General features: G+C 40.0%; 1 protein-coding gene across 4 annotated transcripts in view; it reads right to left on the reverse strand.

Annotated features, from left to right (window-relative positions):
- Positions 1 to 1018: 1018 nt before the first annotated feature.
- The window catches only part of runx1t1 (RUNX1 partner transcriptional co-repressor 1), a 269855-nt gene continuing 255001 nt past the window's right edge, over positions 1019 to 15872 (reverse strand). For 3 of the 4 annotated variants that reach the window (XM_070893888.1, XM_070893869.1, XM_070893879.1), the window contains exons 10-11: positions 13682 to 13872; positions 1019 to 3879 (exon numbers count right to left, since the gene is read on the reverse strand). In XM_070893888.1, the coding sequence (XP_070749989.1) occupies positions 3604 to 3879; positions 13682 to 13872 (467 nt within the window). In that variant the 3' untranslated portion in view covers positions 1019 to 3603. Of the gene's footprint in view, positions 3880 to 7205; positions 7339 to 13681; positions 13873 to 15872 lie in introns of those variants that run through there. The other variant, XM_070893899.1, reaches the window with a different exon arrangement.

The following is a 15872-nucleotide window of genomic DNA, read 5'->3' on the forward strand; positions in this document are numbered from 1 at the left end:
AGACAAGGTTTTTTCAAGCGTACAAAAATCTTCACTTACTCCATTCTAAGTTAGTTTGGAGTACGTTTTCACTGTGGAAACTTTCAAATCAGGCGTCAGTGGCCGGACACGCCCCCTTTTGAAAAAAAAATTCTGTTCCAAAGTGAAACTGTTCTACCTGACTAGAACTGCAGAAAACTTAATGTGGAGAATTCCGATTTCTAAGATACTCCGTTCCACACCAGTTGCTCCTAAAAATCAGGAGCAAATCATGTGGAAACTTGGGGCCACAAAAAGGCAGAACTCCTGGCAGCTTTTTCATTTGAATGTAGTGGAAAATTATTATATGATTTTTATTAAAACTGTAAACCCTGCTGCACCATACAATTGAAGCAGTATTATTCATTTTGTACTAAACTAATCAGGGGCTTAAATTTTTTATTAAAATAAATACATAACCCTATTAGATCCCTATGTTTTGCTAGCTAGCTGATAGCGAATTAAAACAATTAACAATGTTCCAGTTCCTCAAACTAGATCATCTAAATTATACTACAAATGGATGCAGGTAACAGAAAATGTAAATGTTAATGGGTTGTTGGCCAGCCCTGCGGAGGACTGAATCCTCCTGACGTGATCTCAGTTTTGTATGGTTAACGTACTGTCAGTAAGCAGTGCAATTATTAATGTACGTGACCCAAAAGGAGAGTCATTATTGTTGTGACATTCAAACCTCTGAAGGCTGCCTAGAGAGCTTGAAAAGGACAAGAATCTCCTTTAAAGCTTTGTTTCTAATTAAAACCTGTACCAGAAATCTCAGGCGACTTTTGTTTCTACTTCCAAATTTATTAGAATACTAATTAATATGCAGAAACCTTTAAAATCCATAAACTGCTGTGTCTTACCTGCAAAGATTGTGTCATCCCGAGGAAAGCAGTTTACCAAAATACCCAACAGAGTAGTATTAAAGTAGTCTCACAAATGCCCCACAAAGAACCACAACCTTTGGTGAATACAGATATTAAAATTTTTATTACACAGTAAGGAATACAACAATACCTGAATCATACTTTAAAGATTCACAGGTTGACAGACCATACAATACAGTCCAACTAAAGAAAAAAAGATAATCAAGGAACCACAGTTTAGACATAGTAGACTTAAAAGCTCAGAAATATGCTGACAAAAGCATGATGTCTAGACACCCCCCAAAAAGTTAGTCTACCGTTAACTTGTGGTACATGTCTGAATTAAGTATTGCACACAACTTTCACAATAAAGTTGCAGAACCAAAATTTTACTTAAATCTGCATTTCAGATTCTCCAATTTTCTGTCCTTTTAGAAACCAGACAATATGGAGTCCCTTTCTTAAGTATTCCAGGCATAGGCATGCTTTGCATAAGTTAACCGGCCTTTGCTTTTTTTTCCCCATTTTTGTTCCACGACATGCACCTACACAACAAAGACAGGTGGTCCTGTCACAAGTACATCTCACAACAGAGAGGACCCCCCGTTCCTATCAGCAACCAACCTTTAAACTGTAATTAATGAAGTCAATTTTTTAATGCGTTTATACCTACAAATTATACTCACATAATCTGTATAAGTGACAAGCTTAAAAGGAAACTAACAAAAGTTCAGGTATGAGGTCTGCATTGTTACCAAGTAGTGATATGGTTTGCAGCTGTATGAGCTTACTTTTGGTTTCCTGGTTCTCTTGTGCCCATTTGGTTTGACTATACCAGTTAGTTTAGCTACTGGTGCAATATACATGCTGTCAGAGGTAGAGTGAAACTTTGCCACTGAGGAGTCTGTAGCAAAACAGGAGAAAAGAGAAGAACTCTGAGAATTGGTTTACACAGGGTGCCCTGAATTAAAGTAAGTAGATCAGTAATGTGATGCACTAATCCTTTCACACACTAGTGTTAATAAAACAGTGCTGTTTTCACATACATCACAGCATCCGATATATACGTGTATGACATCTGGTTTTTGGATTATACAATGGATTTACTGAAACTTGCTGAAATCGTTTAACCTGCTGACTGCTTTGAAACAATTATTGGTGCTTTTTTTCTGATTTTGGTCCGTCGGATCAGTCTTTGGCTGACTTCCCTTTTTTTTAATACTGTTAATACCTGGCATTCAGCAGTGTTAAAGCTGTCAATCTACACCTCAGCATTTGGAGTTTTTTTTAAGATAAAAGATTTTTAAAATCAGCAATACTTAATGACCTCGCAGTGATATGCATGCACTGTCCGCTTGTATGATCTCATTATATAAAATGCCACTAGTAATAGTGACCAGTTTGTCAAAGAAATGAAATTCACAGCTACTCTAACCTATCGCTAACTCTGTGAAATGGCTCTAGCATATTAAGAGTTTGCCCAAATAAGCATGCCTAGGGAGTCATTGTGACAGTGCAAGTACATTTATGTACATCCCTCTTACAAAACACCAATATGTTAGCATTCCGTGACGCATGCTAAGTCTTAGAAATCCTAAACAGAGTGAAATAGCAGCTCAGATAGATAGCTCTTTTTTTTTTCCCTTTATCTTGAGGACAACAAAAAAATTCCATTGTGGGAACTACCAGAGAAATATCACTAATACATACAGATATAAAAGCAGCATAGAAAGATACAGGTCTATCACCAACTAGGAATAATAGACTAAATGTGGGCATGGTTAGCTACAATGGATCTTCACGTTTGTCCAACACATTTACAAGAACACCATAGGGAACCTCACAGGACAGAAGTGTTTTAACACCAAGAGAACTACTTCAAATCTGAACAGATGGAGTGGGAACACAGAGTGGGCCAGTGCTGTAGCCACCATTTCATTATCAAAAAAATGAGCAGGAACAGACCTGATTGTCTTACTATGTGGAACCTTGTAAAAGTGTAGAAATGCTCTATTGAGGGCAGCTGGTAGACAGTGACTGCCAAAAAATGCAAATCAAATACAGGCTGTTTCTCATTAGGACTGAAAGCCTCTTATTATGGCATTTTCTTTGTTGTTGTATTCATACATCCCACAGCAAAAAAACAGATTCAATTCTTCATTCTGTTGACCTGGATATTGTTTTTTTTGAGGAAAGGATGAACATCTGTGCTTCCTTCCAATCTGCTGCACAGCTGCACATTTTGTTGCAGGTCTTCAGAGTTCAGTCGGTAACCCATGAACACCATTCATCTTCTTGTTAAAATGTCTATGCTGAAGCCAACGCATGTGCCCTTGAGGGTTTTGCAAGAGATTTCTTTTTCATTATTGTAAAAAAGAACAATGTGTCCTTTAATATTAGCATTTTTGCTTTGTACAGTAATTAGCAATCCCTTGGTCTGCTGTCTGATAAAGCATCTGTTTATGAGGTTACCTAGTTTTAATCCCAGCTACTGGAAAAATAACGAGGGAAGAGGTCAAATCTACTTTTGCGATGCACTCTGCCGTTTTACAAACAAGAAAAAAGATGAACAAATAATATCTTTGTTTTTTCATAGTAAGTGTGACCCGTTACTGGCCTTTGTAACTCACTACTACTCCCAGATTAGTTTCTCCTTTGATAGTGTAAGAGTCTTTTTTTTCCTTTTCATCTTTGTGTGACTGAGCAATTTGTATTGTTAACGAGGGGTTGTTTCTATGGTTGATGGAGTGGCTGGGGTGGTCGACCTGGAGGTGGTTGCTGGTGGTGTGTCCACTGGGCTCCCTGCCCCACTGCTGGGTGTTGCGGATGAGCTGGCTGTGGCCGCCTCACCTTGCTGCTGGGCCTGAAGGGTTTGTCCACACACATGATGGTGTTTTTCCCAGTCCTTATGCTGGCAAAATGAACCACAGTATCGCGCTGTATTGCAGCCGCTACAGGTCTCGCTGGCCTTGCGCCCACAGTTCCAACAACTCTGTGGGGATAAAAAAAAATAACATAAGTACAACATTAGAAGTTGCCGAAAGTCTACTGGAAAAATCAATTCAATGGATGCTAACTTACAAGTGCACAACAACAACTTGCATTTATATAGTGCCTTTAACCTAGTAAAATGTCCCAAGGCACTTCTTAGGAGTGTAATAAGACAAAAATTTGACACCGAGCCACAAACGAAATTACGGCAGTTGACTAAAAACGTGGTTAAAGAGGTAGGTTTTAAGAAGCATCTTAAAGGAAGATATCAAGGCAGGGAGGTTTAGGGAGGGAGTTCCAGAGCTGAGGGCAAAGGCAGCTGAAGGTTGAGCGATTATAATCATAGATGCTCAAGAGGCAGAATTAGAACAGCGCAGATATCTTGGGGGAGTTGTGAGGCTGAAGGAGATTACAGAGATAGGGAGTGGCGAGGCCATGGAGGGATTTGTAAACAAGGATGAGAATTTTGAAATCGAGGCGTTGCATAACCAAGAGCCAATGTACGTCAGCGAGCACAGGGCTGATGGGTGAACCGGACATGGGCTGTCAAGTTTTGGATGACCTCAAGTTTACATAGGGTAGAATGTGGGAGGCCAGCCAGGAACAGATGCACTGTAAACCAGGAAAATTATATAAAGCAGGGAAGTCAATATTAAATTTGTCCACCTGCATCTTGGTTGATTATAGCAGATATAAATAGCACACACCTTTTGTACAAATGAGAGGCAAAGTTGTCACTACTTTTCTGTGATGTGTATTGTGCTTGAAGAAGTACTCAGTTCCAAAGAACTGTGAGAAACTGTTATTTCAGTATAAATTTAATTATACATCAAAATAAAAGAGGTCTATACAAGCTCTTTTAACTAGTATGTTAAATAGGTACTGGATTCTTTTGATTGTTTTTTGTAATGATGGACAGTTCAATGTTGTCTTCTGGTTCACAGGGAAGAGAGAACATTATTTAGGTACTGCAAATAGAATTTAGAACTGCATAGAAGCTGAAAATTAGAACACGTGTGGCCGAGGCTTTTTTATATTTAAATGGGTATGAGTCAATTGTAACAGAACAATGTTAACTAATCATTATGCAGTTATTCGATCAGTTGACTAATCACAAAACCTCTGTTCAAAAGGTATTTAAATACTGGGACATTGCTGACTAATTTTTTAAGGGATGCTATCCATTTTAGACACAGCCTTGTGCACACATACTGTTAAAATGCGATGATGATGGCAGTCTATAACCAAATGAATACTTGAATTAATTGCCACCATATCAGTTTCTGTCAGATTAAATGCAGATGTATGGTAAAACTATTAACACAGGAAGCCAATTATAGTAACCCTTTAAATACTGGAATTTTAAATATGTCCAGAAAAATAATGAGTGTTCAGCTCAATTGAATCATGGTTGGAAGGCTTAAGGGTGAACCTGTACTAAAACAGTATTATCTTTTCTCCACATCATAACTACTCCAAAGGGTGGAAATTCTGAAATCCAGTTTTGTTCTAAACAAATGTCTGCTGCTCCAAGACCAGAGTAGGATTCAATCTTCTCCCAACCCATTTATACTGGGAGATCATGTTCAGTTCACATCAAGCTGATTCAAATTAAATACAAGATATTTGAACATATTTTTGCTGCAAGGCTGATACTTTGCTGTGCAGTATATAATTACCAACTGGGAATGCTGAACATTTTTCTCAGGGTATAAGTAATCAGATATTTGGAACCAAACAACTTACACTAGTAGGATTTCATTCATGTTGCTTAGCAGTGGCATTTGGTGGAAAGGTCAGCAGCCCCAGTGACACCCAAGGCCCACCTCATACTACTTTCAGATGGGCCTATAATGGACAAGGCTACTTACATATGCAAATTGGGTTCCTATGCCAATTGTAGGACCCTGATTGCAATTTCCATATACAAATGTGCAGAGTGTTTTCTATTAGTCTTTTTGATCGTGTTTTGTATCTGCACACTTGCTTTTTGTGAGTTGTGTGCATGGACTCCCACTTTGCCTCTCCACAGCTCCTAGAATCTCACCATTAAGAAAATATTACAATTTGTCTTTCTCCAATCTGAAGTGGATGACCTCACACTTCCTCACATGGAACTCTATCTACCATAATTTTGCCCATTCGCTTAATCTGTCCATGTCCCCTCCTGCTCTCATCATCTGATTGTTAACAATAGTTAACCCCCATTTGCCAAGTCCAAAACCACCAAAGAGAACAGTTACTAGTTATTAATTGAACAACTGAATCTCTCACTGGGAAAATAGCAGGAAAATACTAGAAACTCCTGTGGTCAGCAACATTAGTTCAAGTGCCCCCCAATCTGGGGGACACTCCAGACACTTTTCAACTGCCCTTTTTAAAAACATTTTTTTGGGGGTTTTTTTGTGTTTTTTTTGTGATTTTTTTTTTGCGATTTTTTGGGGGGCTTTAAAATCATACATTTTACAAGTGTCCCCTATAAAAGGGGAGGGGGCCACTAAAACCGGCAATTAAAACAAATTGAACTTTAAAACATATAAAATCAAATTAAAATTTGGTTGCTGGGGGTGATGATGCACTCCAGTCCCTCCGGCGCCCACCTCTCACGGAAGGCCGCGAGCGTACCGGTGGACGTGGTCAGCAACACAACTCATTATAAAATGTACAGGTGTATTGCCAACATCCTACTGATCACAGCATTTACACCCACAAACCCACTGAATGGCAGTTCCACCAATTGGATTCAGCTATTTGCTCTGTAAACAAATGAGCCATGGCTATATGAACATAGATTCCCATTCCCAACCACCAGGTGATGCCTTCCAGCACCCATGATCCCACAATTCAAGAGTTTGCCCATCAGCTGTGTGATGGATATTTGCCTTCAACATGGTGGAAGACTCTTGTGATGTGCCAGCTACTTTGATATTTCAGACATTCAGGCTTACTCAACACCAGGTCCACATACACGGAGGTTTGGTAAAGAAAAATGAACAAACATGCATTAGTAGAGTGCCTTTCATATCCTCAGGGCATGCCAAAGCACTCCAATACCAATGATATATCTTTGAAGTGTAGTCACCAAATTAAATAAACAATAAACAAATCAGTTAATCTGTTTTTGGTGGTGTTTTGAATATTGAATGTTGGCCAGGATGTTGGGAGAACACCCAGCTCTTTCTCATCTAGTGCCATGGGATATTTTACATCTACTTGCAACAACATTCCAAAGGGACTGTTACCTCTGTGACTGGTCCACTCGTCAATCAGCCCCAACATCCCCTCCCCTTCCACACCACCTTCCCATGCAAGCGCAGAAGATGCAACACCAGCCATTTTACCTCCTCCCTTTCCACCGTCCAGGGCCCCAAACACTTCTTCCAGGTGAAACAGTGATTTACTTGTACTTCTTTCAATTTAGTATACTGTATTCGCTGCTCACGATGCAGTCGCCTCTACACTGGGGAGACCAAATGCAAATTGAGTGACAACTTTGCAGAACACCTCCGTTCAGATCGCAAGGGTGACCCCGAGCTTCCAGTCACCTGTCTTTTTAATTTCCCGCCCCGCTCCCACTCGGATTTCTGCCTCCTATACTGTTCCAATGAAGCTCAACATAAGCTCGAGAAGCAGCCCTTCATGTTTCGATTAGGCACTGTACAGCCTTCCGGAGTCAACATTGAGTTCAATAATTTCAGATCATAGCAACTGCCCCCATTTTTTCGGACAGTTTTGGACCATTCTTTTGTTCCTTTACTTGTCCCATTACCATCCCTTTTGTCATTTAATCTCTCCTGCCTTCCACTCTATCCCAGACTTTCCATCTTGTTCTTTCCTCCACTTCCCCTTTCCCTGCCACTACTGCACTTGCTTAAAACCTGTTCCATCTCCAACTTTTTCCAGTTCTGTTGAAAGATCATCAACCTGAAACACTAACTCTGTTTCTCTTTTCCCAGCTGCTGCCTGACCTGGAGTATTTCCTGCATTTTCTGTTTTCATTTTAGACAGATGAGGTTTTGATTCAATATCTCATCTGAAGGATGGCACTCTGGCAATGCAGCACTTACTCAGTGCCGTATTACGAGCTTAAGTCCTACAACGGACCTTGAACCCACAACTTTCTGACTCACAGGAAAGAGCGCCATCACCGGGTCAGGACGACACTTTAGAGACATGCCTGCTCTGAGGATAATGCCCCTTTGAGTAGACTAGGCCTATATTCTCTAGAGTTTAAAAGAATAAGAGTTGATCTAATTGAAACATAGAAAATTCTTACAGGTCTTGACAGGATCGATGCAGGAAGGATGTTTCCTCTGGCTGTGGAGTCTAGAACCAGGGGTTACAGTCTCAGAATAAGGGGTCGGCTATTTAGGATTGAGATGAGGAGAAATTTATTCACTCAAGAGGGTGGTGAATCTTTAGAATTTTCTACCCCAGAGGGCTGTGGAGGCTCAGTTGTTGAATATATTTAAGACAGAGATTGACAGATTATTGGATATTAAGGGAATCAAGGGATATAGGGATAATGCAGGAAAGTGTTGAGGTAGAAGATCAGCTATTTTCTTATTGAATGATGGAGCAGGCTCGAGGAGCCGAATGGTCTACTCCTGTTCCTATTTCTTATGTTTTTATGTTTCATAAGAACATAAGAAGTAGGAGCAGGAATAGGCCCTTGAGCCTGCTCTGCCATTTAATAAAATCATGGCTGATCTGATCATGGACTCAGCTCCACTTCCCTGCCCGCTCCCCATAACCCTTTATTCCCTTATTGCTCAAAAATTTGTCTATTTTCGTCTTAAATATATTCAATGACCCAGCCTCCACAGCTCTCTGGGGCAGAGAATTCCAGAGATTTACAACCCAAGAAGAAATTCCTCCTCATCTCAGTTTTAAATGGGCGGTCCCTTATTCTGAGACTATGCACCTAGTTTTAGTTTCTCCCGAGTCGAAATATCCTCTCTGCGTTCACTTTGTCGAGCCCCCTCATTATCTTATATGTTTCGATAAGATCACCTCTCATTCTTCTGAACTCCAATGAGTCTTGGGCCAAACCATCTTCATAAGTCAACTCCCTGATCTCCGTAATCAATGTAGTGAACCTTCTCTGAACAGGTGCTAATCTGACAATTTTGACACAAATCCACCTCTTGTTCCTAGATCGTGTACCTGGGCTGAAGGGTGCCCTTTTACTGCATGTCTAAGAACACTGAATCATGAAGAAGAGCTGTTTTATTTGGTATAAGCTCAACCTGCATTGAGACTTTTGCTGTCACTGAAAAGTGACAAGAAAGACCAGAGCAATGGAAGGGCATTGATTTAATGAAAGGCTTGATAGCATTATGATAACACAGTCAGGTGTTTGTGGTCAAGTTGTTTGCAAGACTTCTTTGCCAAACACAACAGGGTAGAAATTGCCCCCCGCCTGAAACAGGGCACATGCACCCCATTTGAATGGTTTTTACCGCAGCTGCGGTTTAGGTCGCCTCCTAAATGACATTCTGCTCTGTTTTTTTTTCCTTCGATCCGGAAGTCGCTCTTAATGGGGGCGGTGACAACACTTGAGTGGCGGATACGGGGTGGTGGCAACACCAGAGGGACGGAAGTTGTGGGCGATGCGGAGAGGCCGCCGCAATTGCATCATCACGGCGGCGCGTCACCACGGTCCTCCCCTGCACTTAAAGGGGAGAGCCGCCTTGATTTTAAAACTTTGGCCCACTGGGCCACCAGGAAGGGTTTCGGCTGGGCCAGCTACCTGTTAGCGGCCTGGCCGAACCCGGGAGAATAATTGTTGGGCCGACACGGCAGTCTGCTGACAAAAAAATATATAGCGGCAGTGCAACCTCCCCTTTAAGGGAAGCCGCACCTCCATTGCAGAAGACCACAGCCTCATTGGACCACTTGGAAAGAACAGGTTTACATATCGCCGGGCGGGCCGAAGATTCTCAGAGGAGAATGTTGATGTCGGGGGTGGTAGATCGGCGGTGCGCATGGTGATGACCACGGGTCGGCAGCAACGGGACGGGGGGACGGGCAGAGAAAATCGGGGCACCACTGGAAAATCTCGGGAGGGCAATTCCACGAAAGTCAGCAGCCACTCCATGCCGCAACGTGGCTGCCGATTTGCGGTGATGACAGGCCTTAAGGAGAGGGGCAATTTCGGCCCCAACAACTTTAAAGCTAATACTTATCTTGACTGTGAAAATCATTGCACATATTGTATGTTTTCATAAAATCAATGAGGAAATGTAACTGTTTGCTGTACCAGCTTTATCTCAGTGGTAGCAATCTCACATCTAAATCAGGACTTGGGTTCAAGTCCCATTGCAGGATGAGAGCACATAATCCAATCTGGCTTATATGGTTAATACTCTTAATACAGTATGATGTGTGTAATATCCACAGTTGCAATTTACAGAATTTTCCAAAATGGCAACTGTACTATAGGGAATTATATCTGTACTATATGTACCAGAATAAATAGTAAATACTTGCTAAACTGACTGATGTGGTTTTACAGACAACTTGGGTTCCAGGCACAATCCCAGGTCTTTGCTGATCTCAACGTGGGCAGTCATTCGGGAGCTACAATTGGACACATAGTAGAAAAACCAGTCAGTGTTCCTACTTCTGACTGTTATCCAATGATCCATGCAGGATCCTGCTCTCGGGGCATGGGCAATGCTAGCAAGGCCACATTTCTTGATTATCTCTAACTGCCCCGAACATATGGTGGTGGGCCTTTTTTTGAATTGCTGCAGTACTTGTACTGATAGTGCTCTTATGGTGGTGTTGGATAGAATATTTTGCATGATATTTATCCAGTAATGAATCTAAGTCAGGATTATGTGCAACTTGGAGATGATGGGTGTTCCCATGATATTGCTATTCTTTCCCTTCTTGAAGTTGCAGGGAGGTGCCATCAAAGTAACCTTGGTGAGTTGCTACTATCCAATCTGTAGATAGTACATACTGCAGTCATAATACAGTATTGGATGGAATAAATAATGAGTCCAGTGGTAGAAGTACTAATTTAGAAAACTGCTTTGTTGTTGATGGTCTTAGACCTCTTGAGTATTGTTGCAGAAGCACCCATCTAGGCGAGATGTGGGTGTTCCATCACACAATGACTTCAACTTTGTAGATGGTGTACAGTCTTTGAGGTGTCAAGAGGTGATCCATTTGTCACAGAATACCCAAACTCTGCCCTGCCCCTTAGCCAGAGTATTGATATAGCTGGTCATGTTAAGTTGTTGGTCAATGAGGACCCTCAAGAATTTGATGGTTAGGGACTTGGTAATGGTGGTATCATTGAAAGTCAGGGGAGATGACTGGGTTTTATCTGGTTCGAGTTATGTCTGGACCAAGTGAGGGCATGATCAGGTTTAGATACCACATACCACAAACACCAACAGACATTAATGGTCAAAGTTCACACTTGAAGAATGGAGACATGGGTGAGGTACCAGAGGGGCTACTGGTATCTTTATCACTGTGGCAGCATCTTTAGGAAAAATTGAACTCACTCACAAGCCTATCAATTTTCACTCACTTGGAGGGAGGCTCACTTATTTTAGTTTTTAAGTTGGCCTCTTTCTGTTGGAAATAAACATAATTTCATCTATTCAAACAGATTTGTGATCTATCCTGATGGATTTGCATTCAGTTGCATTTTAATTCTTTGATAGGTACAATCCTTCAAAGTTTAAATTCCTATTTGATCAAGAATGGTTCTAGGGAGCAGTCTTCTCCCATATTTATTTATTTTACTGTTGGTGCTCCCACTGAATCCTGGAAACCTACTGGTGCCATCATACTTTCACTGGAGACTCAATGGCAATTTCACTGGAAATCCATGCAAATATGGCTCTCAGATACTGTGTGCCTGCAGTCAACAAAAGGTCTACAACTCAAATGGTACCTGTCTTTTATTTTTCAGATGTTGATGGTGTGTATTTGCAGCCAGATCGGTTTTGATTTCAGATTCGCAGGATTTGATTATTTTTCTTGTTAGTTTGGTAAAACTGGTTTTAAACTCTCCATCTGTGCAGACACTAAAAACTATAGTGAGGAAAGTGATTTTAGCCTCCTAAAATTTACTCTACTCTAATGATTCAAAGCATCTCTAACATTTGGTTTAAATTTATTTGAATCCACAATCATTTTAACATGTAAACATTGTGTAAATACTGAGCTGGAGTAATTGTGAACCAGATTGCTGCAAGACGCATAAAGCAACAATTTTCTTCACTGCTGCACTTAGGCTGCTGATATTTTAAGGTCTTCTGCTCGAGAATTGTATGCTACACATTAAATGCTAATGTTAAGAAGATAACCATGCACCAGTCACTACAAGAAACCTTCATTAGCATTACAGAGTCACAACTCTAATTGTTAATTTTCACTAAGCACCTAATGACCCTGCACTGTCTATAACAGCTATTGGGCACCCTGCTGTTACTGATGGCTGGCTTTTCAGCTTCTTAGCTTCAAAACACTTACTGACAGAGGGAATTTAGCAGTGGTTATCAACATTTTATTTTAAATAGAACTTGCCATTTTACATGCCTATTGCTATCGGCAACTTTGGAGAGATTACTTCATGTTTTATGCCACTAATCCACAATACTTCAGCTACACTCTTTTTTTATTGAAAATCAAATTTAAACATATTCTTTAACATCAGCTGTAGATTTCAATAACCTTTAATTAAAACGTGCCCAATATTATGGTAATATAAATACCATACATTTTTCAGCTACTTTCAATGCAAAGATAACAAGGAAAGGGGATATATAGGATCTTGCACACTTCTGTAGTGGTGCCAGTCTTATTCAGCAATCAGCACACAAATGGGATTATTTAACAGGGTGCTGTAATACATACAATGAAGGGCTGAAAATAGTCCTGCTCACGTGCAGAGATTTTATGCCATTATTAATCTTTAAAAAGCTTTTTTTAAAAAAACTGAAAATAAAAATAATGACTAGATTCTTCAAAACTTTGGTATTTTTACAATAATCTTTGTGAATGAAATTGGTCATCGCCATTAGCACAAAACAGGCTCATAGCGAAACAGCAGCCTGGTTTACAAAGCACCCCATTATATTTTCCATTGAAATCAAGTTGCGCTACTGCAGAGGACGAAATTCACCCCTTTTATTCTGATTCATTGCTATTTCACACAGGATCCTTTTTATCAAAAAAGCTTGGCCATTCTGGGCTTCCTTCTCTCCCTTACCTTCCCCTCTCATAAAATAAATTTCTACTATGATGCTGTGGCTCAAATATCATGGTAAGTCTTACTGTCTGGGTTCAAGCATTTAGACTAGTCAATACAAAAAGTACAGGAAGGCTGTACTTCACGGAGTCACACTCCAGCGTGAGCTAATGCATTCAGAAAAAGAATCAGAAAAAAACCACAGGCCTGGATCCCCAGGTAGATCCCGTATCTGCTCATTGGAAGCCTGCTTTTTCTCTGTGTCCCAGCCTACTGCTCTTCCACTAGGCCAGTAGCAAAGTCTCAGCCTGGGATTTCTACACCCCTGGCCATGCTCTATCTTATGCTGGTGCCCTTGTTTGCATTGATCAATGCCTCCATTCCAAAATGGAGAAATTGGCAGGAAGACAAGAACCCAATCTATTCAGGTCATGTCCTAATTTCCAGCCCTTCCATCACACTCCTGCTGCACGTATGACAGGTGTGTGTTGGAAGGAGAGCGGTTTTTTGGTCCCTATATACCCAGAACACATCACAACTAAATTTGATTTCTCAATCAAGAATTGGAAGTAACGGGAGATTCTACCTCACTGGAATCCTCCTGCTGGTTAATAATTGCGAGTGCATCTTCAGCAGCTTGTCTTTTTGCATCCGCTACAGTGCGCTCCATTTTGGCTCTCTCTGTAGCAATCATGTCATGGGCCTTCCTCTCTGCTTCTGACACAGCTTTCTGCAACTCAGACATTGCCTGGCGCTTCACTTCATTCACAGCCTCTTCTGTAAAACATAAAATGCCTAATAAGTTCACACATTCTGTCCAATACTGTTATGCCCAAAATAACAAGAAGTAACTCAATAAATATCTTTCATTAAAAATTAACTGATGTAATTATCAAAAGGATAGCACACTCCTCCACAATTACTTTTATCCATTATAATTTCCTCACTTACAAAAGCAAAGTGACAATGATGCATGCAATATTTAATAAGAACTAATTATTAGCTGGAATATTGCACAAATTAACACCCTATTAGAACTGATTATGTCATGTTTTATGGAAGTGTTTCACTCTATGTTTAATAATTTTTCATGCCATTTTATTGACTTAATCAAATAATTTTCACATAATGCATTTTTTTCTTAACATAAGTACATACACTCCTGCTGTAGCAGATTATGAAGATATATAGGAATATATGGACTATTCCCTATGATTATCAACTATGGTACAACCCATTAACATAGGCTGCACCGCACTGTTGGCTTTGTTAAGATAGGCTTGGCATGTTGCTTTTATATCCATTAAAATTCACACTTTTTATTTTACATATAACATCCACCAGATGCAAAACACTCATATTTAATGTGACCCTGGCTTTGGGTCCTTTTCAAACTCGTAAAGTAGTGCATATTATATGGAAATATTACTTTGATATACACTTTAATTAAAAAATGAAAGCTTTATGCACGCTTGCATATATTGTGCACATGGGTTTTGGGCCCATTTTTCAATGTAATCTTCTGCCTATAAAGTGCACCATTTTACAAATATAGATTAATTCTGCATATACACAAATAGCTTTTTTTTTAAATCACCTTCAATCCTCTAATCTGTGTCAATTTTTCTGTAAATATTCAAGGTGAATTCAAATTCTTGCTCAATGGCAAAACAGGAAAACAATTTTGCTTACGATCAGAACTGTAGCTTGACTAATTGTCTATGCAAATCAGGCAATTTATATTAAAATTATGCATTTCCATTCGAGCCTCACTGGCACATGGGATCAGTAAAGAGATTTGGTGGGATGTCAGTAATGTGCTTGAATAATTCCTGCAAATTATAAATAAGCATTTAACTTTCCTTCAAAACACTGGAACAACAATTCCATACATAGACAAACCTCATGCTACAATACGTGTTTTTTTTTAAGTATGTGAACCTAAATTAGGCGTGTGCCACGCTTTGACCCTTTAAGATTCAGTGCCTCACCAAATAAAAAAAAATAATTGAATCCACTGTCCAGTTTTTGATTTACACTGTAAATAAGGGCTGTTCAAAGCATGCACATTAACTGTCAGACTAAAAAATATATGGGTACCTTGACATCATCATCGTGTATAAAAATGTGCAATGAGTAAGGGCACACTAGCACATAAAACCAGTCAGCAAAACTACTTGCAGTCACAGAATAAATACTTTTAACATGAAATTAACCAGGTTGACAGACTTTTTATTTCTCCTTTTCTAATTCTCTGTGCTTACACTCCCATCTCTCCCCCTGAATGCAGTAATTCATACAGGCATTGGTAGCCCTCTTGTACCTCATCCAAAATGGACATTCTTCTCTTGCAAGTGTTGACAAGCTGTTCAAAATTGTGATCAGCTAACCTAGCAGAGACCAAGAATTAAACCTGGGACCTTGCTGCTAGCGAATGGCTCAGTACCACACCTAGATGGTGACAATACTCACTGAGCCAGAGAAATGTAGACATAGACCATTGTGTGATAAATTAAAATGTCGTTTATGACATACTATGTTTCTTAATTTTATAAGATGAGAAATGATAATTACCTACCACCTACAGAAGGGTTTATTTTACTCTTTCAAGTTCAGCTCTACATAAAATGTACACCTTTGCAACATGGATAAAGATCATCAGGGACATTGCTTTTTATAAAGAGGCAATCAGGTGATCTTTCCCTGCTCCACTGTGTGACAGATCCTTCTAGAGGCCACACCCTCAGTTCTTTGTCTGAAAGAAGCAGCATTAAGAC

This window comes from Pristiophorus japonicus, chromosome 1 (genome assembly GCF_044704955.1).
Source record: "Pristiophorus japonicus isolate sPriJap1 chromosome 1, sPriJap1.hap1, whole genome shotgun sequence".
Classification (NCBI taxonomy): Eukaryota; Metazoa; Chordata; class Chondrichthyes; family Pristiophoridae; genus Pristiophorus; species Pristiophorus japonicus.